Source organism: Drosophila suzukii, chromosome 3 (genome assembly GCF_043229965.1).
Source record: "Drosophila suzukii chromosome 3, CBGP_Dsuzu_IsoJpt1.0, whole genome shotgun sequence".
NCBI lineage: Eukaryota > Metazoa > Arthropoda > Insecta > Diptera > Drosophilidae > Drosophila > Drosophila suzukii.
Genome location: NC_092082.1, coordinates 37,528,172 through 37,555,325, shown reverse-complemented (window position 1 = coordinate 37,555,325; position 27,154 = coordinate 37,528,172). Strand labels below are relative to the sequence as shown.

The 27,154-nt window shown below is 36.4% G+C and overlaps 1 protein-coding gene across 9 annotated transcripts in view; it reads right to left on the bottom strand.

Annotated features, from left to right (window-relative positions):
- scro (scarecrow) overlaps window positions 1–27,154 on the bottom strand; it is an 83,407-nt gene that overhangs the window by 43,936 nt on the left and 12,317 nt on the right. For 8 of the 9 annotated variants that reach the window (XM_065868473.2, XM_065868471.2, XM_065868472.2 and 5 more), the window contains 2 exons: window positions 19,066–19,277; window positions 10,830–10,981 (listed from right to left, as the gene is read on the bottom strand). In XM_065868473.2, the coding sequence (XP_065724545.1) occupies window positions 10,830–10,981; window positions 19,066–19,277 (364 nt within the window). The remainder of the gene's footprint in view (window positions 1–10,829; window positions 10,982–19,065; window positions 19,278–27,154) is intronic. The other variant, XM_065868476.2, reaches the window with a different exon arrangement.

The window sequence follows — 27,154 nt, the reverse complement described above, 5'->3', positions numbered from 1 at the left end:
TAAATTTCTTTTCTAGCATGAAAATTGTGGGCGCCACAGGATTGGGCGGTTTGTGCGCGTTAGTGTGGGCGTGGCGTATTCGCGTAGTAAACTTTCGCTGCGTACAAGGCTACGGATTCTAAAACTGAAATCCTAATTCTCTATCTTTTATAGTTTCCGAGATATCCAAGTTCATATTTACGAGTGGCTAGATCGACTCGGATGGTGATCCTGATCAAGAATATATATACTTTATGGGGTGGAAAACGCTTCCTTCTGCCTGTTACATACTTTTCGACGAAGCTAGTATACCCTTTTACTCTACGAGTACCGGGTATAAACACCAAAGCTATAATTAAAAAACAAGAAAAGAAGTTAACTTCGGCAAGCCGAAGTTTGTATACCCTTGCAATTATAATTATTAAATTTAAAAATAAAAAAAATTATATTCCCAATAGTATAGGATAATATGTCAAAAAACACCGAAGCTATAATTTGTTTCATATTGTTTTCCTACCGACTTTACGATTGTGCCTATAGCAGCTATATAATATAGTCGTCCGATTTTGATAAAATTAAATTCGAAATTCAGAACTAATTAAAATAAATACACCATAAATATAATTTTATTAAATTTTTTTCCGGTTATTCCTATGGGAGCTATAAGATATAGTTGTCCGATCCGGCTGATATACTACCTGCAAAAGAAATAAGACTTTTGGGAAAGTTTTAGCCCGATAGCTTTAAAACTGAGAGACTAGTTTGCGTAGAAACGGACGGACAGACGGACATGGCTAGATCGACTCGTCTAGTCATGCTGATCAAAAATATATAGACTTTATGGATCGGAAACGTCTCTTTCACTGAAAGCTTCTGACTGAAATCAATATACCCTCTGCAAGGGTATAACAATCTTTTCCGATTATTCCTATGTAAGCTATAAGGTTTAGTTGTCCGATCCGGCTGGTTCCGACTTATATATTACCTGCAAAATAAAAAAGACTTTTGGGAAAGTTTCACCCCGATAGCTTTAAAACTGAGAGACTAGTTTGCGTAGAAACGGACGGACAGACGCACATGGCTAGATCGACTTGTCTAGTGATGCTGATCAAGAATATATTTACTTTATGGGGTCGAAAACGTCTCCTTCACTGCGCTGCAAACTTCTGACTGAAATCAATATACTCTCTGCATGGGTATAACAATTTTCTTCCGATTATTCCTGTGTGAGCTATAAGGTATAGTTGGCCGTCCGGCTGGTTCCGACTTATATACTACCTCCAAAAGAAAAAAGACTTTTGGGAAAGTTTCACCCCGATAGCTTTAAAACTGAGAGATTAGTTTGCGTAGAGCGGACGGACAGACGCACATGGCTAGATCGACTCGCCTAGTGATGCTTATCAAGAACATATATACTTTATGGGGTCGGAAACGTCTCCTTCACTGCCTTGCAAACTTCTGACTAAAACCATAATACCCTCTGTAAGGGTATAATGACATAAAATAAGTATTTATACCCGTTACTCGTAGAGTTACTCGTTGAGTAGACTGCAAAGCTAAAAAACTATTTTAGTAAATTGGACATTTCTGCGGCCCTTCTATACCTCGAAGGAAAGTTTTTTAATTTAAATTTTATTTTTAATGTGCTAAATATCGAGACAATATTCAAAGTCGTAAAAATGGTTCATAAGCATGTACATCAAAATGTTTGTTTAATTGTAAGTTGCGTGGTTTCTCTGTACATTAGGACGAGTCAAAATGTATGGGCCCGAAAACAACGACAAATCTTTAAAGAATTCGAAGGTGCAGTCGTCACTAGATTTTTACCTCGTTAAGAGGCGTTTTTGTTTGATATTAGAAATTTTTGTTTTAAACATCAATCATATAATTAATCTACTTTCCTAAAAGCCGTAGAGTTCAAGTTTCTTATATAAAACTGTTAGTAGCAGTTTAAATGATTCTCGGACCCTAAAATAGTGCTTGGACTCGCACATATAAATATCAATGTTGTCCAAAGTTGAGGAATCTCAAGGGCTATAAAGTTTAAAGTTTCAACCAAAATAGTTTTTGGAATATAAAAAAAGCTAAAAATCGAATTAAAAAAGCTTGCTTATAATTTTTACACGCTGGTAATTAGACAAATCATGTTAGGTAAGGCGTACACAGTATTTCAATTCACCTTTCCCCACGACATATAGCACAAGCATGCAGCTTTAGAAATTCACAAGTTACGGGCGTACAAAATTGAGCTATTTAAAGCGGGTTTCCCGCCAAGCCAGCGAGTTTTTCCAAAAGTCGTAGAACTAAATATTTTTATGTTAAGCTGTTTAACATCATCTAAAACTTTCAGGACATTGATATCAAACAAAAACACCCCTTAACGAGGTTAAAATCTAGTGACGTTCGCACCTTCAACAAACAAAAGTTCTGTTATTAACTTTTGTGACGAAAATGTATCGTACGATCTACTAAATAGATACGTTTTCTTTATTTGTTACATTCGGCACGCTGCAATTAAATATACCTAGATCAAATTTTCTCTTTCTCCCAAACCAATTGATTTCTTTTAAAGTTTGGTATGCAATTTAGTTTTTGCGATATCTTTCACTTGTAACGATCGGACGATTACTGCGATTTTCACTTCTTCGTGTATATATAATAATCGCCTTCGCATACTCTCCTGGTGCGCTTCGTCACTACATAAACTGCCGTCGACAGTGATTAAATTTTTTCAATATCGAACTTCTGTACATAAAGCAGCCATAGGAATGATCGAAAAATCAATGTAACCTCAAGGGTATATAAACATCGACTTGCCGAAGTTAACTTTCTTCTTGTTATACCCGTTACTCGTAGAATAAAAGGGTATACTAGCTTCGTCGAAAAGTATGTAACAGGCGGAAGGAAGCGTTTACGACCCCATAAAGTGTATATATTCTTGATCAGGATCACTAGCCGAGTCGGTCATCCGGATGAACGCTGATATCTCGGGATTAGATTATTGGGATTTGACATGCAGATTCCTGAGCTTCTTACGCAGCGCAAGTTTGTTTCAGCAGGGTGCCACGCCCACTCTTACACCCACAAACCGCCCAAAACTGTGGCTCCTCCAGTTTTGATGCTGGAATAAAAAATTTTAATGAAATGTATTGTTCTCATCAAAATCTATCGATTGACCCAAAAAAAGTTTGCCACGCCTACTTTAACGCACACAAACCGCCTATAAACTTCAAAAAATCGTAAATATGAACGCGGATATCTTGGAAACTATAAAAGACAGAGAATTGGGAATTCAGATTTAGATTCCGTAGCCTTGTAAGCAGCGAAAGTTTGTTACGCGAATATGCCACGGCCACTCTAACGCCCACAAACCGCCCAAACCTGTGGCGCCCACTATTTTCATGCTAGATACAAATTTTAAACTGAAATGTATTAATCTCCTCAGTACCTATCGATTGATTCAAAAAAAAGAGATTGCCACGCCCACTCTAACGCGCATAACGCTTAAATCTGTCTACCACCGACATAACCATATATTGAAATCACGGGTAGATGGCTCATTTCAATCTCGCTTTGCTGCTTGCATATCTCCATTTCCATTTGGTCCTATTAGCTGGGTAACGGGTATCTGATAGTCGAGGTATTTAGTAGATCGAATAATACATTTTCGTCACAAAAGTTTATATTATAACTTTTGTTTGCTGAAGGTGCTATCGTCACTGGATTTTTACCTCGTTAAGAGGTGTTTTTGTTTGATATCAGAAGTTTTTGATTTAAACATTAATCACATAATTCATCTTTACAAATCTTCAATTTTCTAAATTTTTACTTTTACACTTTCGCTGATCTTTTTTCCAAGCGAATTCAAATTGTTTTCTTTGTTTGCATTATCTTTGGATTGTTTCACCACTAGTTATGATCGGACCATCACAGCAGTGAGGCAGTGGGCTTCGTCACAAAGTGGACTGCCGTCCGCAGTGATGTATGAAAAGTGTGCATTTTAGTTTTGGTCAGAAGTTTTTTACGCAGAGAAGGAAGGAATAAAAGACCCAAAAAAAGTTTGCCACGCCTACTTTAACGTACACAAACCGCCCAAACCTGTGGCGCCTACAATTTTCATGCTAGAAAAAAAATGTTAACTGAAATGTATTAGTCTCGTCAATACCTATCGATTGACCCAAAAAAAAGTTTGCCACGCCCACTCTCACAACCATAACGCTTAAATCTGTCTTCCGCCGACATAACCATATATTGTGATCAGGGGTAGTTGGCGCATTTCAGTCTCGCTTTGCTGCTTGCATATCTCCATTTCCCTTTTGTCTCTTTAGATGAGTATCTGATAGTCGAGGTACTCGACTATGGGAGCTAGGCTATTGAGATTTGGCATGCAGATTCCTGAGCTTCTTACGCAGCACAAGTTTGTTTCAGTAGAATGCCACGCCCACTCTAACGCCCACAAACCGCCCAAAACGGTGGCTCCTACAGTTTTGATGCTAGAATAAAAATTTTAACTGAAATGTAATGTTCTCATCTATACCTATCGATTGACCCAAAAAAATGTTTTGCTCTTGGTTAGTGGGCGTGGCAAACTTTTGCATTATCCGATACGTATTGACGAGACTAATACATTTCAGTTTAAATTTCTTTTCTAGCATGAAAATTGTGGGCGCCACAGGATTGGGCGGCTTGTGCGCGTTAGTGTGGGCGTGGCGTATTCGCGTAGTAAACTTTCGCTGCGTACAAAGCTACGGATTCTAAAACTGAAATCCTAATTCTCTATCTTTTTTAGTTTCCGAGATATCTAAGTTCATATTTACGAGTGGCTAGATCGACTCGGATGGTGATCCTGATCAAGAATATATATACTTTATGGGGTGGAAAACGCTTCCTTCTGCCTGTTACATACTTTTCGACGAAGCTAGTATACCCTTTTACTTTACGAGTACCGGGTATAAACACCAAAGCTATAATTAAAAAACAAGAAAAGAAGTTAACTTCGGCGAGCCGAAGTTTGTATACCCTTGCATCCTGGATCGGAAACGTCTCTTTCACTGAAAGCTTCTGACTGAAATCAATATACTCTCTGCAAGGGTATAACAATCTTTTCCGATTATTCCTATGTAAGCTATAAGGTTTAGTTGTCCGATCCGGCTGGTTCCGACTTATATATTACCTGCAAAATAAAAAAGACTTTTGGGAAAGTTTCACCCCGATAGCTTTAAAACTGAGAGACTAGTTTGCGTAGAAACGGACGGACAGACGCACATGGCTAGATCGACTCGTCTAGTGATGCTGATCAAGAATATATTTACTTTATGGGGTCGAAAACGTCTCCTTCACTGCGCTGCAAACTTCTGACTGAAATCAATATACTCTCTGCATGGGTATAACAATTTTCTTCCGATTATTCCTGTGTGAGCTATAAGGTATAGTTGGCCGTCCGGCTGGTTCCGACTTATATACTACCTCCAAAAGAAAAAAGACTTTTGGGAAAGTTTCACCCCGATAGCTTTAAAACTGAGAGATTAGTTTGCGTAGAGCGGACGGACAGACGCACATGGCTAGATCGACTCGCCTAGTGATGCTTATCAAGAACATATATACTTTATGGGGTCAAAAAATTTGCCACGCCCACTCTAACGCCCATAACGCTTAAATCTGTATACCGCCGGTAGGTGGCGCATTTTAATCTCGCTTAGCTACTTGCATATCTCTATTCAGCTGAGTAACGGGTATCTGATAGTCGAGGTACTCGACTATAGCGTTCTTCCTTGTTTTTTTTAAAGTCTTGGTATGTAATCCGTTTAGTTTTGGAAATACCTTCCGATTGATGTATCACTCGAAACAAGCAGACGATTACAGCAGATTTTCATTTCTTCGTGTATATATAGTAGTCTCTTCGCACACCCTCCTGGTGCGCTTTGTCACTAAGTGGACTGCCGTCCACAGTGATATGCAACATTGTTCTTAACCAATAACTCGATATTGAAGCACAGCAGTGTTTCTCACAATAATTTTATTTATTGTTATTTTTTTAAAGAAACGTAAAGTAAATACATTTTATATTTTGAGAATGTTATTATGAAAATTGTATTTTCTGTTTACCGTACACTTAACGACGACGACGAATAAATAAAAGCATTTTTTATTTACATTGTCCAAATGCTTGCTTGCCCATTCAGTACGTTCCTTTTTACCGTTTGGTAAGCATGTGCAACACGTGTGTAGAAATGCAAGTATACACAGTCAGAATTTCAAGCCTAACATCTTAAATGTTAAGCGAATGTTTCCTTATTTTTTTAAAAAACCAAAACATCGGCATGCCGAAGCTTATATACCCTTGGATTTGGTATCTGTGGGAGAATTTATACACAAAGCTTTCCGGCTTTTATAGAATCAAACAAAACACCTCTTAAAGAGGTAAAAAGTAGTGGCAAACGCGCCTTTAACAAAAATTTCTGATATCAACAATTGTGACGAAAAATTATATTACATTCGATAAAATAAATAAGCTATATTAAATATATTTATTAAATATTTATTTACCTACACGTAAATTTTCTGTTGTAGCGTGCCGAGTACATAAATTTAATATAGTTTATTTATTTTATCGAATGTAATATCATTTTTCGTCACAATTGTTGATGTCAGAAATTGTTGTTAAAGGCGCGTTCGCCACTACTGTTTACCTCGATAAGAGGTGTTTTTGTTTGATATCAGCACAAGAGTTTAAGTACCCCAGTACCATGACTAGGAGTCGTCCCCATGAATATTAAACTTTTTAATAACAAGTTTATCGCTTCAATTACCTATTTTAATAGCACAAGTTTGGAATCTCAAGGGCTGTATAGTTTCAGATTCCAAGAGAATTCTGTCGTTTCTTATATTTCCCGCCGAACTAGCGGGTTTTTCCAAAGTGGTAGAACAAATAGATCAAGTTTCCTATTTCGATTAGCTTCATGCACGTAAAGGACCCTAAAACCATTACAGATTTTCCGTTTAAAAAATCTAATAAGAATATTTTTCATCAAATCGGTTTTTTTCTTGTTTATTCCAATAAGTATGAAATATTTCGTATACGGAGCTGAAACGAGTTGCACTTTGTATCGCTTAATATCTTCCAAACGGTAAAACGGTAATTTTTAGGGCAAAAAGTGTTATATATCAAAAGTTAAGGAATCTCAAGGGCTATATGATTTGAAATTTAAAAGGAAATCGTTTGACTTAATTTTGAGAAAATAGTCAAAAAGTGGTTTTAAAAAATAACTTTTTGTCATAACTCGAAATCTACAAACGTTCTCTAGTTCAAGCTACTTTATACACCCATAGGGTTTCCAAAACCCTTAAACTAAGATGGGATGCAACAAACCCACAAACAAAGGGACAAACATTTTCATTTTGAGAAGAAGAAGAAAATCTTGTTTTTTGAATTACTTTTGAACGGGACATCGGATTTCAACAAATGAGGTGTCATTCGACGCGTATTCTCAGGAAGAATAAAACTAGCTAGACAGCTGGCGGCTTTTATCCCCACCGTATCCAGCAGCTCCAATTTTCTTAATTTTTACTCTTACACTTTCACCGCTTTTTCTCCCAAACAAATCTCTATTTCAAAGTCTTGGTATGCAATCTTCTTAGTTAGTGCGATACCTTTCGATTGGTGTATCACTCGTTACGATCGGACCATAATGGCAGATTTTCAATTCTGCGGCTATATGTAGTAGTTGTCTTCGCACGCTCTCTTGCGCGCTTCGTCGCTACGTGTACTGCCGTCCACAGTGATTAATGCCATCAACTATCAGATACCCTTTACTCAGCTAAGTGTACAGGGAGTAGAGGTGTCAAAACATCGATGAAAACATCTATGCATCGATTTTTTGAAATTTTCTAAATCATCGATGTTTTTTTCAACCATCGATGTTTCTGTGCCGGCAAAGGAAAGGTACGTAGAAGAGCAGATTTTTTTTAATTTTTTCTATTATAATATTAAAGTTCTTCTTTTGCTGTTTTTCAGTAATAGAACATTAAATTGGTGGTGCAGGCGACGGCGCTAAGATGGACAAATTCTTGACGTCGACAAAGCCTGACGTCGTCGACAAACTTATGTTTATTAACAAAAATTATAAACAAAACAAAAATGTTTAATTTACAATAGTTATAAGAAATGATCTCCGAAATGATCTCTCTCTCAGTCTAAAACACCAAGTGAATAAATGTTTTGTTTTCTATTTTTAATGCAACCACAAGTGTGCATTTTAATAATTTAAAAAATTTAGGAAATTCTTAAATAGTCGGGCCGGAACGACCCGACTAATTAACAAAAATCCGTATTTAGAGGGCGATGAATCAAGAATTTTGGTGTAAAATTATTTTGGGGACGCGCTTAGTTTAGCCAGGAGAAATTTTTAAAGTTTGCCTTTTTACCAAATCGACCCTTTTTAGGGCTACATAATATTCATTAAAGAGTTGCAAATTTCAAATGATTTATATACTTGTCACATATAAGCATAAATGTATGTATATTTTGTGTATAAGTGAAGATACACTTATAGTTATTGGTGTTTTTTTAAAACACACATGTTAAATGCAACTTAAATCATTGCAAATTACTAAAAACAAAACCAACAAAAACAAAAATTAAAAACAATAAGAAAGAAATAAACTAAGCGCGTCCCCAAAATAATTTTTACACCAAAATTCTTGATTCATCGCCCTCTAAATACGGATTTTTGTTAATTAGTCGGGTCGTTCCGACATAACTATTTAAGAATTACCAAAATTTAATTTTAATTTTTTAAAACATCGATGTTTCATCGATTTTTTGGGTGAAAAACATCGATGTTCTGACACCTCTAACAGGGAGTACTAGAGGGTAAAAGGATCTCAAATTTGTGCACGTAACAACTGTTAAAAAAATTAAAAATTAAAATTTTCATTTTAAAAATCTTGTTTTTTGAATAACTTTTATTATTTTTCGCGTATTTTCTGTAAGAATAAACTGGGGCATTTATCTCCGCCGTCCCCAACAGTGTACAGTTTCTAAAATTGCTCTTCTACACTATCTCGAAAACCAATTGATTTTATTAAAGTATGAAATCCATTTAGCGTTTGCGGTACCTTTCGATTGGTATATAACTCAATATGATCGGACCCTCACTGCAGATTATTAATAGTAGTCGCCTTTGCACACTCTTCTGGTGCGCTTCGTAACTATTCTATTTCCTAAAAATCTTTAACTTAATTGCCTACAAGTTTTAAGCAAAAGCTTAGGCTACTTAATATTGTCTAAAATCCAATGACTATTTAGGCAATGTTTTTTTTTGAGGTTTTTGTGTGGCGCCCATATTTTTGAATATTTTTTAAAATAGTAAATGCAATTTTGTTTTCGTTGTCATATCTAAAACTAAGACTGTTCAAGCCCGTAGCTTTAAGTTGTTTGTTATGAACTGCCAAAATGTAACCTTCATCGAAAAAACGGCTTGACAAATAACCAAAAAAAGGGTTTTTGTTCAAGAAACTTGTCTTGTCGCCAACTTTTACCTAATTATTCATAGTAATGGAACAGAAAAGGTGGATTCTGAAAATTAAAAACTAATCAGAATGAAAAAAAATATGTCAGTACTTGTGCAGAGTATGAGGTTTTATGAGATTGGGTCCCTATTTAGAACTTTATTTTTTTTAAATCGTATGGTTATAACTATCATATAGCTGCCATCGGAAAATGTATGTGAAAACATGGTTGGTAACATGGTTGTTGTACCCATTACTTGTAGAGTATAAGGGTATACTAGATTCGTCGGAAAGTATGTAACAGGTAGAAGGAAGCGTTTCCGTATATAAAGTATATACTCGTATATCCTTGATCAGGATCACTAGCCGAGATCTGGTCATGATGGAAAGGTGGAAAGTTGGAATTTGGCATGCGAATTCTTGAGGTTCTGGAAAAGTTTGTTTCAGCAAGGTGCCACGCCCTCTGTAAAGCCTACAAACACCCATACGCTAAAGCCGGTCTAACATTTTTTTCATTGTCAGTATCTACCATCTTGCCAAAAATTGTTCAAATCAGACCATCCATTAAAAAGTTATAAGCAAATAAATAAATCGGTTAGGTGGCGCTGATGCGGGGTGTGCAATGTTCTAACAGTCGCTGGTTGTATATATTTATCTCCATCGTTCTTTCTTGTTACTACTTAAATTTCCTTAAAATCGAAAAACCTTGTATATACATGGCTCCCAGAGGAACGACCTGCAAGGGTACATAAACTTCGGCTTGACGAAGCTAGCTTCCTTTCCAACTTAAGAGAACCAAAGAAACATTTTTGTACTTTTTCGTCATTTTCAAGATATTCAATGTTTTATGCAAACTATTTTAATTGTAAGAAATACCGTACTTCTCTACAAACATATTTCCAGCACACAAAAAAAAATTTCTAGATCGGAACACTTTTTATTTATAAAGAAACTGATTTTTAAAAGAACTACTAGGAACAGTGCACCTATTGTACCGTATGTAAAATGTACATATTTTTACGCTTTATAAAGTTTTGATTATGTTTATAAAAAACGGCGAACAACTCTTTTTAAACCTTTGTTGTCACGAAGAAGAAACCTTTAGATTAAGCCTGAATGGCCTTTACAAAATCGAAACAAGGTGTTTCGAGAAAAATGGTGATACATTTTTAACATATTTACAGGGCGCGTCCCCTTTGTTCCAGTGACTCAATTTTACAATTTATTTTCGGTTTTATTGCAACGGCAAGTAAGATTGGGTTCTTAAGATAATACTATTTCCAATATGATATCCCATGTCATTTAAAGATTATTTAAGAATAAGGATATATAGTACCAACCTGAGCTTGTGTAAACAAAACTCTCCGTTTTCTCCTTTGCGCTAAAGGAAACTGTAGTGGTTTTGTATCACTTACGCTGCAAGCTGCTAGACCACTCATATTTCCCATATGACTCATTGTCCCACTGGCTGACGAGCTCATGAGGCGAGATACTGAAATATTTATTTTAAAAAATCAATTTATGTTGACTGTTTGGTATTAAGTAAACTGTTAAGTTACTGAGTTACTGAAAGTTTGACTGAAAATGAAAGCAATTGAGGGAACGTCTTATGTGGTTATGAACAAGATAATAAAAACTAAGGACACTTTCTAATTAGATTAGAAGTTAATGAAAACTTAAAATTTTTGGAAATATAGTTTGTGTTGAGCAGTTGATAAGGGCTAACCAAAATTCAAAAATTCAGTAATTTAACGGTTTAGGGAATAATTACTTATTTAAACATGATAAATTATTTTAAGAGACCGATTTGAACCAGACACTTCAATTAAAATATACATATTTCGATGTCAAGCCCGACGATATTAATTGCGTTCAGGCCAAGCACGAGCTGTGTAGGTAAGTCAAGCCTTAAGATGCCTTCCACTTAGTACAGTTTTAGCATAATCCCCACTTTAAACTAAGTAGTTATTAAATCATGAATGAAGTTGAGAGTTCTTAAAATTCAACACTCATAAAAAATAGGTTCCAAAAAAATAAAAGGAATTGACGATTTATTGCCTTTATTTTGTATTTTAGTCAAAGTTGTCTAAAATTTGATGTTCTTACATAACAAATAATTATTTTAAGTTAAACACTTTACGGAACCGTGGACCTTTTAGGAATTATTCCAAAATTTTAGATAACCAATGCGTTTTTGGGTTATGTCATAGTAATTTTTTTTTAAATATGTTAATACGCGTTACTATTAGAGTAAAAGGGTACATGAGAATCGTCGGAAAGAATGTAACAAGTAGAAGGATGCATTTCCGACCCTAAAAAGTATGTCTGTCCATAGGAACGCTTTGATTTCGGAAACTATAAAAGCTAGCAAGACTCCTGCGCATCGCAACGCCCAAAAACCGACCAAAATTGTGGTAGGTACAGTTTTATGGCTAGATAGGGCCAGAAACCATTTCTACTTTTCCATGGTAATGGGGTCAACACCTACAGGTTCCTTGGTATAACTAAGATTACAAAAAAACGATGTTTGCCATATATTTGACTTTACTAAACTATTTTTGTTAAAGACACATTCCTAATAAAAGACTATAATCCTCATCCTCATCATCGGAAATTGACAATTTTAATACCCGTTACTCGTAGAGTAAAATGGTATACTAGATTCGTCGGAAAGTATGTAACAGGCAGAAGAAAGCCTTTCCGACCCCATAAAGTATATATATTCTTGATCAGGATCACTAGCCGAGTCGATCTAGCCATGTCTGTCTGTCCGTCTGTCCGTATGAACGCTTTGATCTCGGAAACTATACAAGCTACAATACTGGGATTAGGCATGCAGATTCCTGAGATTCCTGCGCAGCGCACTCTCTAACGCCCACAAGCCGCCCAAAACTGTGGCGCCTACAGTTTTAATGGTAGGATAAAAATTTTAACTGAAATGTATTGTTCTCGTCAATACCTATCGATTGATCCAAAAATAATTTTCCACGCCCACTCTAACGCCCATAACGCTTAAATCTGTCTACCGCCGGTAGGTGGCACATTTTATTCTCGCTTTGCTGCTTGCATATCTCCATTTTTTTTTATCTAGCATGCAAATTGTGGGCGTCACAGGTTTTCGCGGTTTGTGGGCGTTTAAGTGGGCGTGGCAAACTTTTTTTTAGGTCAATCGATAGGTATTGATGAGAACAATACATTTCAGATCAAATTTTCTATCCAGCATGAAAACTGTAGGAGTTACAGTTTTGGGCGGTTTGTCGGCGTTAGAGTGGGCGTGGCAGTCTACTGAAACAAACTTGAGCTGCGTAAGAAGCTCAGGAATCTGTACGCCAAATCTTAATAGCCTAGCTCTCATAGTTTCCGAGATCTCAGCGTTCATCCGGACAGACAGACGGACAGACGGACAGACGGACATGGCTAGATCGACTCGGCTAGTAATCCTGATCAAGAATATATATACTTTATGGGGTCGGAAACGCTTCCTTCTGCCTGTTACATTGTTACATACTTTTCGACGAATCTAGTATACCCTTTTACTCTACGAGTAACGGGTATAACAATAAATTTGTCAGATTTGTCCCAGTCGGATATCTTGCATTTTCTTGGGTTAAAGGCTGCTACGCAATATTAATTTGGTGAGACGAACTTAAAATATTTCTGAGCTAGTCGCGTCGGAAGCAGTTCGTTACAACATTATTTTTAAAACAAGAGAGAACTATCGACGATTCGATACCCGTTACTCGGCTAAGAAGAGTGCGAGGGATATATAGATATACAAGTAGTATTTGCTTAAAACTTTTTAATGAAGGGTTCGAATTGAACCATTTTTGGCATGTAGATGGACATTTATAATCAATGCAAATTCTAATTTAAATTTTTCAAAAATTTGAAAAAAAAATGGGTGCGAAACGTGTTTGAGCGTTATAAGCGTTTGTGAGCGTTTGTGGGCGTTACAGTGAGCGTGGCACCCTCCTGAAACAATCATACGCTGCGCAAAAAGCCAATTCCCAAATTTCTAGCTCCTATAAATTCCGTTCATACGGACGGACAGGCAGAAAGACATGACTAGACTGACGGCTAGTGATTCTTATCAAGAATATATGTACTTTATAGGGTCGAAAACGCTTCCTTCTTTTACATACTTTCCGACGAATCTAGTATACCCTTTAACTCTACAAGAAACGGGTATAATATAAAGTGTTTTGGCTAAAACAAAAAGGTGTCGGGACGCACCACTTTGTGTTCCATTGAGCTAAGCCCATATGATTTTCTTCGTGGCAAAATGCTTTTGTAAGTTCAAACAAGTGATTTTTGTACTATTTTACTAATTTTAGGCTGAGAATAACCTGAAATCCAGAAATGGCCGGTTGACTCAAAAATATTTGCCCACTCCAACGCCTACAAACCGCCCCAAAGTTTGAACGTTATTAAGAAGTTAAATAAAGCAATGACGTCAGCTCCAGAGAATGACGTATTTATTTATGCATGTAAATATTTGAAAGCCGAATGACGCGACCCAACACTTTATTGAACAACTATTACTAAGATTTATTTAAAACAAGGAAGAACGCTATAGTCGAGTACCTCGCGGTTTGTGGGCGTTAGAGTGGGCGTGGCAAATTTTTTTTCAATCAATCGATAGGTGTTGATGACAACAATACATTTCAGTTACAATTTTTTATCAAGAATAAAAATAGTGGGCGACCCAGGTTTGGGCGGTATGTGGGCGCGGCATATTCGCGTAGCAAAAATGCGCTGCGCTCAAGGCCACGGAATCTAAATCTGAAATCCCAATTCTCTATCTTTTACATTTTCCGAGATATCCGCGTTCATACTTACGATTTTTTTAAGTTTGTAGGCGTTTATGTGCGTTAAAGAAGGCGTGGCAAATTTTTTTGGGTCAATCGATAGGTATTGATATGAACAATTCATTTCAGTTTAAATTTTCATTCTATCATTAAAACTGTAGGAGCCACAGCTTTTGGGCGGTTTGTGGGCGTTAGAAAGGGCGTGGCACGCTGTTGAATCAAACTAGCGCTGCGTAAGAAGCTCAGGAATCTGCATTTCTATCTCTTATAGTTTTCGACATCTCAGCGTTCATCCGGACGGACAGACAGACGGACATGGCTAGATCGACTCGGCTAGTGATCCTGATCAAGTACATATATACTTTATGGGGTCGGAAACGCTTCCTTCTGCCTGTTACATACTTTCCGAAGAATCTAGCATACCCTTTTACTCTACGAGTAACGGGTATAATAATATCAAGAAATGACTGCATTGATATTTTATTTGATATAAACTGTTTTAATGAACTGTGGGGAAACTCGTTTTTATAAACATTAAAAATGCCGATTTGCAAAAAAACGCGATTGAAATTTTAGTTTTAAGTTTTGATTATAAGTTGCTTGGAAAAAGTTATCGGTTATCTGAAAGGTTAAAACAATAATAATTAACTAGTAGTTTTTTACACCACTTAACAAAAAATGGTATCGCCATATCATTGCTTCTGTCAAATGGGTTTATTTTTTTTCAATCCTTTATAATTGGTGTACTATTGTGATAAAATTATGAAATCGTTTTGAGACCGTAAATAAAATCTCTATACGTTTTACACAGAATCACTCTATACTGTTTAAAGCTTAAACAGAAATCGTTAAGGCCGTTTCGAGTAATAGAAAAAAAAGATTTTAAAAAATATTTAAAAAAACGTTTGGTCAAATTTTTTCAAATTATGGTATTTAGACAAATTATGTAAAGCAGCCTTGAATAGCATTTTAAAATATCTTTCAACGACATATAGGCCTTCAGTTTTAGTAGTTCTGAAGTAACAACCTTTAGAAATTTATGTAGCTATTTATAGCGGTTTTACCGCTAAACTATCTGATTTTTTCAAAAGTGGTAAAACTAATATAACGTTTTGGGTATAACTTTTAAACGGCATCGGATTTTAACAATCCAATTTTTACTTTTGCACTATCACTGCTCTTTCTCCCAAGCCAATTGATTTTCTCAAAGTCTTAGTGTATCACTCGGTAGAATCGGACTATCACAACAGATTTTTAATTCTGCGGCTATATATGGTAGTCGCCTTCGCACACTCTCCTGTTGTGGTTCGACACTACGTAGGTTGCCGTCCACAGTGTTATATATTCTTGACCAGAATCACTAGCCGAGTCGCACTGCCATGCCCGGTTATTCGTCTGACCGTCACCCACAAACGACCATAACGCTACAACCTGTCTACCGCACACATTGAAGATTTTGTAACAGTATAAATGGGATTTATCCTTCTACTTGTTAGAAACTTTTGGACACATACAGTATACGATTTTACTTTACGAATAACGGGTCCTCTATTTGGGTCCTCTATTGAAACAAGTATTTTGAATTTTACGAAACCCTCTCATTCAATGCGTTTCAAACTTAGGACTCAAAAATTGTATATCTGAAAGCATGTATACCTATACCATGTATAACAAATGAAGTACATTTTTACCTGGGTTATGCTTATATAGGGAACAATTGAATTAATATGTTATATATTCGTATATAAGAGTCTACATAAAGCATTATATATAACTACATGCTTATAATGTACTAGGGTATTTTTGTTTACATTTACAACAATAATAACCTCTTGAAGCAGTAGGGTCATAAAAGCAAAAACCAACAATCATCTTTCCATTTCTAAAGTAAACAATGACAGCTAAATAATTTCAAAATCAATTATTTTCTCAAATACCTTTTTACCTGAACTTATTGCGATCAGCGCTAAATGTCATATTGTTTGTTACCAGAGTTCTAAGATATTTAAAATATATACTATAAGGTATATAAAATATCATGCTTAGGCTTTTTTTTTAGCGCTGGCATATTGAAAACGTTATCTTCGTAGTGTCTTAGTCAACAGAATTGAACGTAATCGATTTCAATAGTTAGTTATTTGCGATCTTATGTGTATTCTAAGATAGCATAGCTTACATCAGGGATATTTATCATTAATTTGAGAAAATCGGTAAGCCATTGGCCTAGCGACCTTTTTCGTAATTTAATATGTCCGGGTCTGAATTCATTTACAGCGCATTGGTAAGCGACCTTTCTCGTGATTTAAGGTGTCCGGTTCTGAATGCGATTTATGCTTAAGATATAAGCATACATATTAATTTTTAAATTAAGGAAAATTCCACCTTTTTCTTCATTTCTGGAATGCCGTCGCAAAAGAGGAAAAAAAAAGAACGTCTGCATCGTACACTAAGCATTGGCAAACCTTTTCACCGACAATAATTTTTACTGTCTCTCCCTTTCCACCTTCGTCATCTACCTTCAAGGTCCGTTGCCAAGGAACAAAAGAAAGCAAAGCAATATCAAGTGGAATTTTTATCACTGTGAACGGTAGTCCATATAGTGACGAATTTTACAGGTAGTGTGTGGGGATGACGACTTCTAATAATTGTACAATATACGGCAAAAGTAAATAAAACTTCCATTTTATAATTGATGTTTAAAACAAAAACTTCTGATATGAAACAAAAACATATCTTAACGAGGTATGGGGTCGTGGCGATCGCTGTGGAGGCAGATGTCTACATCTCGCTCGCTACCACTGCCCTCCGCTTGCCCTCTCCAATCTCTTTAAAAAGTCTCCGCTTCCGCGGTTATACAATATTTTCGAAGTGTCCAAAAATTATTTTATAGGTAGAGATTTCAGAAAAATAAATACAAAAGAAACGATGTCAATTGTAAAACTACATGTTGGTGTTCTTAAAAAATTCGAACTAATAAGATAATTTGGCTCAATCCTGGTCCTTGAGTTTTTTTATTAAATAGTATTGCAAAAAAAAAGTTCAGAAATATAAGGAATTTTACCTAAAACATGGTGTTTTGAATGTAAAACAAGGAAGAACGCTATAGTCGAGTACCTCGACTATCAGATACCCGTTACTCAGCTAAAGTGACCAAAGAGAAATGGAGATATGCAAGCAGCAAAGCGAGATTAAAATGCGCCACGTACCTGCGGTAGACAGATCTAAGCGTTATGGGCGTTAGAGTGGACGTGGCAAATTTTTTGGATCAATCGATAGGTATTGACGAGACCAATACATTTCAGTTAAAATTTTTTATCTAGCATGAAAATTGTGGGCGTCACAGGTTTGAACGGTTTGTGGGTGTTAAAGTGGGCGTGGGCGTTTTTTTTGGGTCAATCGACAGGTATTGATGAAATCAATACATTTCAGTTAAAATTTTTATTCTAGCATCAAAACTGTAGGAGCCACAGTTTTGGGCGGCTTGTGGGCGTTAGAGTGGGTGTGGCACTCTGCTGAAACAAACTTGCGCTGGGTAAGAAGCTCAGGAATCTGCACGCCAAATTTCAATAGCCTAGCTCTTATAGTTTCCGAGATCTCAGCGTTCATCCGGACGGACAGACGGACATGGCTAGATCTACTCGGCTAGTGATCCTGATCAAGAATATATATACTTTATGGGGTCGGAAACGCTTCCTTCTGCCTGTTACATACTTTCCGACGTATCTAGTATACCCTTTTACTCTACGAGTAACGGGTATAATTACAGCCAATATATAAGCTTGATCAGGATAAGTGTCCCTGTCGATCTACCCATGTCCGTCTCTTCGTGTAAATGCTGTGATCTCGAAATCTTATTGATTACTTGATTATTTCAGCAGGGTACCTCGCCAATAAAGCGAAAGAGTTTTTGGCACTCAAATTTTCCTTCGCCGAAAATTATTAAAATGGGACCAATAGCTAATAAGTAATAACCTTTCGTCCGTATTTAACAAGAACATGGTCAGTACAAATAATGTAAAGTAAATAAGAATGTAAGCATCGATTTTTCTTGACAGAAAGTATGGTAGAAGGAAACGTTTCCGACTTTTTAAGGTATATATACTATAGATCAGGATCAATAGCCGAGTAAATCTAGCCATGTCCGTCCGTCCGTTGTCTGTCCGCCCGTATGAACGCTAAGATCTCGGAAACTATGAGAGCTAGAATGTTGGGACTAAGCATGCAGATTCTTGGGCTTCCTGCGTTTCAAGTTTGTTTCAGCAGGGTGGCAAGCCACTCTAACACCCACAAACGACCATAACGCTAAAACCCGTCTAGCGCCCATAAATTGTAAAAATTTAAATAAGATTTTGTTTTTGTTACTTATACGAATCTACATTTAAATACGATTTGGTTCTTGTTTCAATACCAATATATATGAAAAAAATTATTCAAATCGGACCATTTACTAAATTGTTATAACTCCCCTTAGATGATTAACGAGGCTATTTAGGACTTGTTACTTGCGTATCGGGTAACTGATAGTCAAGGTATTCGACTGCAGCGTTCTCTCTTGATTTAACTCAAACGAATCAGCGTATGTACACAATATCAACAACGACAAAAGACGTGTCCGCTTAAAAAATTAAACTAATCTGGTAAAATTCTTTGCACACTTTTCCGGGTTTTTTATCTTGGACATTGTAAAAGGACAGCAACCGAGCTACTAATTAAATCTATCAATTCATCTTTAAGTAAGGGGGACTGCACCCCTAAGTAAATAACTTACTTGCAAATCTGGGATCGTTTGCGGTTGATCCGTACCATGATGCAGAGCTTCTCATGTCAGTATAGTGACCAGCAAGTGATAAATTGTCGGTAGGTCCGCAGTAGCTTTGAACTCCTGGGCTATGATATAAAGATCCCATAGCGTAAGGGTTGGCCATAGTTGAAGTAGTCAATGCTCCAGGGGAATTAATGCTACTGCCACTTGAGTTGGACCTGAAAGTATATGTTTTTTCATAGTTTCACAAAAGTTGGCCGGCTACTTATAGATAGATTTACAAGATACATAGGGGTTCATTTCAAACTACACTCGAAACGTACGTGGTAAGGGAACAAATGTGAAATCAATTTTTTTTGGGCTGTCCGTCATTTTCTCGACACGGTCCTGTAATTATAAACGTTAGTCGTAAACTAAAGAACTGTATTGTATTCCTTGAAAAGTATTTAATAAAGTACACTAACCGAGTCGACCTAGAAAAGCCCGGCTGACCGTCCGTCCGTATGATCTCTGAGATCTACTATAAAGGATAGACATTTGAGATTGCACAATTGTAACCCCTACAAATGCTAAAAATGTCTTCTTCAATCTACCTGGCGCCCACTGATTTAAATATTATAAAAAAAGTAATCGGTCGCGTTGCTCATAGCACTCCCTTTAGCTAGGTAACAGATACTCGTTGGAGCACTTGACTATAGGTTTTTCTCATGTTATACCCGTTACCCGTCATCGGAAAGATCCTAAAGTATAAATATCCTTGATAAGCATCACTAGCCGAGTCGATCTAGCCATGTCCGTCTGTCCGACTGTCCGTATAAACGCTGAGATCTCGGAAACTATAAGATCTAGATGTTGGGACTCGGCATGAAGATTATTGGGCTTCCTGCCGACACATTTTAATATTTTGTACAAATTTAAATGAGACTTTGTTCTTGTCATCAATACCCATGTACATGCCAAAATTATTTAAATCGGACCATTCATTAAAAAGTTATAACCAAACAATAATAAATAACTAGCAAACCCAATAGAGTGAGATATGGATGGAGATAAATTCATATAGAAAAGCGGCTGCTTACAAAATTTCATTATCGCCACCTTGGCTTCGCGTTATGAAATCTCGTAAACAGCCGATAGGAATGAACGATAGGTGGCACTTTTTTCTTAAAACAATATAAAATTGTGATTTAACCCGTTACTCATAACCATATATTGAGATTGCGGGTAGATGGCGCATAGATAGCCAGGCACTCAACTAAAAAGTGCTTCCTTGTTTATATTACTAAGCAAATGTACCTAACGTGTAACAAATCATGTAAGCTTAAAATATATTTGGAAATAATTAAAAATATCCTGAAAATGGCTTGCTTTTGGGCTAAAAACCCAATGTAACCCCTCAATGTTGGCTAAACATAAACAATCTTAAGGCGTCTTATGTTTTTATACCCGTTACTCGTAGAAATAAAGGGTATTCTAGATTCGTCGGAAAGTATGTAACAGGCAGAAGGAAGCGTTTCCGACCCCATAAAGTATATATATTCTTGATCAGGATCACTAGCCGAGTCGATCTAGCCATGTCCGTCTGTCCGTCTGTCTGTCCGCCCGGATGAACGCTGAGATCTCGAAAACTATAAGAGCTAGGCTACTGGGATATGGCATGCAGATTCCTGAGCTTCTTACGCAGCGCTAATTTGTTTCAGCAGCGAGCCACGCCCACTCTAACGCCCACAAACCGCCCAAAGCTGTGGTTCCTACAGTTTTAATGCAAGAATGAAAATTTAAACTGGAAAGAACTGCTCTCATCAATACCTATCGATTGACCCTAAAAAAGTTTGCCACGCCTACTTTAACTCACACATACCGCCCAAACCTGTGGCGCCACCAATTTTCATGCCAGGTTTCCGACCCTATAAAGTACATATTTTCTTGATAAGAATTACTAGCCATCAATCTAGTCATGTCCGTCTGCCTGTCCGTCCATATGAACGGAATCTATAGGAGCTAGAAATTTGGGAATTGGCTTTTTGCGCAGCGTATGTTTGTTTCAGCAGAGCGCCACGCTCACTGCAACGCCCACAAACGTTCACAAACGCCCACAAACGCCCATAATGCTAAAACACGTCTCGCACCCATATTTTTTTAAATTTTTGAAAAATTTAAATTAGAATTTGCTTCGATTATAAATGTCCATCTTCATGCCAAAAATGGTTCAGTTTGGACAATTCATTAAAAAGTTTTAAGCAAATACTACTTGTATATCCCTATCTCCCTGGCACTCTTCTTAGCTGAGTAACGGGTATCTGATCGTCGATCGCATCGACTATAGTGTTCTCTCTTGTTGTTTTTCTTTTCTAACACGAAATAATGATATTTTTTTTTGAAGACAATATTATATATAAAATTGGTAAGGAAATATTTAAAGTTTCGTAAAAAATTTAATTTACTGTGGCCCTAACGCTCAAGCGGGTATCCAAGCGTGGGACCTCTCGCATCAGAGGCAGACACCTTACCAATTGGTCCATCGCACCATGTTACGCGTGAGCGTCTAAGTTCAAGTAGTGTGTACAATCAAAATGTTCGTGAACATTAAAACTTCCTCAATTTTAAAATTCAATATTTTACAACTTTATTTTATTCGAAATGAACATGTTCTGTGCGAAATGTCAATTGCGTCTATTTTAAAGCGATTATAAGTGATTGTTCATTTTTTTAGGAAGATGTTATAAAAAATAAAAATAAATAAATTGTATTACTATCATAAGTTAGCACTAAGCATTTGTTTAAAAAAAACCCAATTTTTAGGTCATTTGTGTCCAACAACATTAAATTTTGTTATAATTCGGCTCACCTGAGAACAATTTAGCATTTTAGGCAGTGAATGATCTAAAAATGAGCATTTGGTCCATTTTGAGTTTTTTAAATCATGTGTGACCTAAAATGTTGTCTATAACTTTTCTTGGTGTACAAAACTGTTTTTTTCTCCGTTTATCTGTATGAACGCTAAGGTCTTGACTCTGCAAAGTCCCACGCCCACGCTAACGCCTACAGTACTTACGCAAGAACAGAAATGTATTGGTTTCGTCAATACCTATCGATCGACCTAAAAAAGTTTATCAAGCGCACTTGAACTCTTATATAGTAATCGGCGCTACGTGGCTCTCGGAACCGAAGATATATTATTTCTTTTATCCAATTTACTATACAAGCACAGATGTGGATATCCGTTATGAACTAGTCCTAAAATTTTAAAATTTCATCGGAGTGCCAGCTCCAATGCCCATAACGCTGAAACCTAGTCTAGCTTTTACATTTTTGAAGATGTTGTAAAAGTGGTAATGGGATTTCATTTTTATCATCAATACCAATATACATAAATTATTCAAATCGGACCACTTACTAAAAAGTTATAAGCAGATAAAGGAAGCGACGCCCGGTGGCGCGTTGCTTTGATGTGAAATGTCGGAAACAACGTTTTCCGATTGGGGAACTTAATTTTGTTTTCCTAGCCAAGTATTCGTCGGAAAGTAGACGTAAGTACAAGTAGATGTACGCTTTTTCGATTCTATATCAAGATAAATAAGGGAAAATAGGAAAATTTAAATTTATTAGCGCACATCACAACAGTAAAAGCTAGAGCTGCCAAGTTTTTGGTCAACATTCTATAGGGGGCCTAGGTTCGCACTGAGACGAAGCGATGGTCCGATCATAACTGATCAAATATTGTGATGTTCTTCAACTTTCGGAACTAAGTCCTTTAAAAAGTTGGTTGGCTCAGCAGAGATTGATTTAAGCTATTGAAACCGAAGAGGCAAAATGTAACAAGAAAGATCGCTATAGTCGAGTACCTCGACTGTCAGATACCCGTTACTCAGCCAAAGGGACAAAAGGGAAATGGAGATATGCAAGCAGCAAAGCGAGATTGTAATGTGCCACCTACCCGCGATCTCAATATATGGTTAAGTGGGCGGTAGACAGATTTAAGCGTTATGGGCGTTAGAGTGGGCGTGGCACGCTGCTGAAACAAACTTGCGCTGCGTAAGAAGTTCAGGAATCTGCCAAATTCCAGTAGCTTAGCTCTTATTGTTTCCGAGATCTCAGCGTTCATCCGGACGGACAGACAGACGGACATGGCTAGATCGACTCGTCTAGTGATCCTGATCAAGAATATATATACTTTATGGGGTCGGAAACGCTTCCATCTGCCTGTTACATACTTTCCGACGAATCTAGTATACCCTTTTACTCTACGAGTAACGGTTATATAAATCTTATAATTTCTTCACATTCTTTACCGCAATAATACAATACGATACTACATTGCAAAGTTTTTCAATTTCAATGAATTTAAGTTACTTTCAAATTAAGACCAAAGTATGTTTTTCGGGTTGCCTTATTGTTTGTTTTATGGTTTTGGATTTTAATGTCGTATTATGCGATTAAACTAAAAGCATTAGTTTTACAACATTTTGAAAGACCCGCAAGTTTAGGGGGAAAAAAGTGTCAGCTCCTTAACGCCTCATGCTAAATACATGTTTTACATGTCATTGGAAAGATACATTTAAGATCTAACCACTTTAACTTTCATACAGCTAACTGCCTACACAGGCATATTGTTTTGTTAGACAGTATAATACATACTAGTTACAAAAGTTGAAATTAGAAATTTTGGATGTTAAAGATGCGATTGCTACCAGTTTTTTACCTCGTTAAGAGGTGTTATAACAGTTTTTGTGTTATTTTGACACATTTTTTGCGATTCTCCCTATGGCAGGTATATGACATTGTAGTCCGATTTTTATTAAATTTCATTCGAAACTCTGAAATAATAAAAAAAGAGCTGTATAGCGGCGTAAAAGAGTGTATGATCAAAAACAAGAGAGAACGCTATAGTCGACAGCCTCGACTATCAGATTCCTGTTACTTATCCAAGGGGAGAGCTTGGGAGATTGAAATATGCACTATTCCCAAGAACGCACACCCCGCAACACCGCCACCTTGCGTCGATTCCTTTACTTGCTTATAACTTTTAAATGGATAGTCCGATTTGAACAGTTTTTGGCACGTAGATTGGTATTGAGAACACTAGATTACAAAATAATATTTTGAAAATGCCCCAAGAAGATAATGGTAGTTCCTATACAGTCGGACTAATTTAAGTGATATATGTTTTAGTTTACAACTGTAATGTAACTCTTTAATTTGGACAAATAAATGAATAGGCTAGATGAAAAAAAAATTAAGATGTGACATTTTTTAACAATTTAGTGACTAAAAGCTTTCTGTTGATATCGTAGTCTTTAAATAATTCCGACAAAAAAAGAGACATGTATAATTTTAAAGTTACCGCCCAAACGAACCAAACAAGCCAGTATTGACCAACGTAAGGGGGTTCATTATATTTATATTTACAGTGTTGTAAAACTTTTTAAGTTACGAAATATCGAAAACATTGGTAAAACTTATAAACAAATAAACATAAATTAATAACAATTACGCACTCTTTGGTGGTTCCTCAATGTCTCCATTCGTCTCCACTCGTCGGAGATCGATGTTCCTTCCAACTGATATTCTCTAGTGGATCTCCTCCAGCACTTCAACTATTCTGCGGATTGGTCCTGTCGTGGTATTGCTTCGTGTTGGTGAAATCCCACAAGAATGGGCAACAGCTTGGATAAGGCGCACTTTTTCATCTGCACTGACCACCTGCATGCGTTTTTGAGGCTTTCCTTCCATTTTTAATTTATTAATTAAAGATTAATTTTCTTATTCTTTAGGCCACGGCTAACGGTGTTCATCGAAATTCACTCGCTAAATCTGGAATTTGTTTGGTATTTCCTTAGCTCATCTTAGTACCGCGCTGAAAAACAGACCCGATCACTCCTATGGTTAGCTCGCGGCTTTCGTCGATGTGAGTACTAGGCTCCAAAATGTTCATAACACTGCCTAATTCTGTTACCGGTATAGCAAAGCAAAGCTATTATTAATAAAATTAAATTTTATTGACCACATATTTTCTCCAAATATGGCTTGATTGGTTTGTTTTGACGGTAACTTTAAAATTATACATGTCTTGCTTTTTGTCAGATAAATTGTAAAAAAAATTTAATATTTTCAAAGTTTCCGAGCTGTTGCTCACAATATACTCAACGTAACCATTTATTTATTCTGCAAAATAAAAGATTACATTATATTTGCAAGCCAATACTCAAACCTTCTATAAAATGATTACCCTAAAAATTTCGGTTTTCAGTTAAACTTATGCATATTAGGGCATGTACACCATTTTTTTTGTCACTACACTTAATATAATTGGCATTAAAATGCACAGAAACCTGAAACGCGAATGTTACAGAATTCTACAAGTATAATCCACATTTGCTTGTCTGCTTCCACTAGTGTGTTCGCTCTTCGCGCCGGCAGACAAATAAAAATGTAAGTTTTTTCAAAAAGATAATGAAAATTGTCTACGTTCCAGATACCCCTCCCACTCAGTTTTCATTTATAACGACAGTTACTTGTGTAACCACAGGCACATACGCGCGAAATTTTAATATTCGACCAACATTTAAAAAACCCCAACACCATAACATGCGCACAAGACTAAGATGGCTGCATATGTACATACAAGCAAAATATATACGCATATACAAAAATATGTCACGAATGAACATGATTTTATTTTTTAGAAAATGTTTATATTTTTAAAAAGTCTTTTCTTTGTTTAAGAAATTGTTATAACCGTTAAACGAAGAGTGAAAACGAGTATTGTATTCGGGCATAAGTATGTAACTGGTAGAAGGAACCGTCTCCGACCCCATAAAGTATATATATGTATTCTTGATCAGCATCACTAAACGAGTCGATCTAGCCATGTGCGTCTGTCCGTCCGTATGAACGCTGAGATCTCAAAAACTATAATAACTATAAAGTTGAAATTTGGCACTCTAACGAACCCAAAAGTCCATAGCGCTTATATCTGTCTGCCGCCCACATAACCATATATTGAAATCGGGGGTAAGTGGTAAATAACTTTTTTTGGGTCAATCGATAGGTATTGATGAGAACAATACATTTCATTTAAAATTTTTACTCTAGCATCAAAACTTTAGAAGCCACAGTTTTGGCCGGTTTGTGGGCGTTAGGGTGGGCGTGGCACGCTACGTAAGAAGCTCAGGAATCTGCATGCCAAATCTCTCACGCCTAGCTCTTATAGTTTCCGAGATCTCAGCGTTCATCCGGACGGACGGAAGACGGACAGACGGACATGGCTAGATCGACTCGGCTAGTGATCCTGATCAAGAATATATATACTTTATGGGGTCGGAAACGCTTCCTTCTGCCTGTTACATACTTTCCGACGAATCTAGTATACCATCTTACTCTACGAGTAACGGGTATAAAAACACCGAAGCTATAATTTTAAACCATTTTTTATGGGATTATTTCTATGGTAGCAATTGGATACAGCTGTTCGATTCGGCTCATTTCGACTTATATACTACCTGCAACAGAAAAATGACTTTTGGGCATTTTCACCCTTATAGCTTTAAAACTGAGAGACTTGTTAGCGTAGAAACGGACAGGCGGACATGGTTAGATCAACTCTTCAAGTGATGGAATGAGAAACGTGATCACTGAGTTGCAAGCTACTGATTGAAATCATTACACCATCTTCAAGGGTATACAAATTATAGCTTCCGCGTTTCTTGACATATTAACTTCTACTCTTGAAAATGTAATTACTTTATTTTGCGGAATCGCAAAATAATAGGAATTCAATTATACACTCAAATAAATATTTTTCCTAAATTTAAGTTCTATAAATTAAAAAAAAAAAATTCTCTGTATTTAAAATATTTCTCAAATAGGGAAAAAATTTACGTTTGCGGGGTTAAAAGCCAGTTTAGACCATAAGTTGGTTTGGCAATATTGCTTAGTGTGTATTGGCCGGCTCAATGACGAGTTGCTTATAGTTACGTTTTTTATATTAATAATAAACTTTTCTTTTTTCCAATATATTTCATTTAACTGTATTTAAAGATAAGATAAGATAAGATAAGATAAGATAAGATAAGATAAGATAATTTTTAAGCAC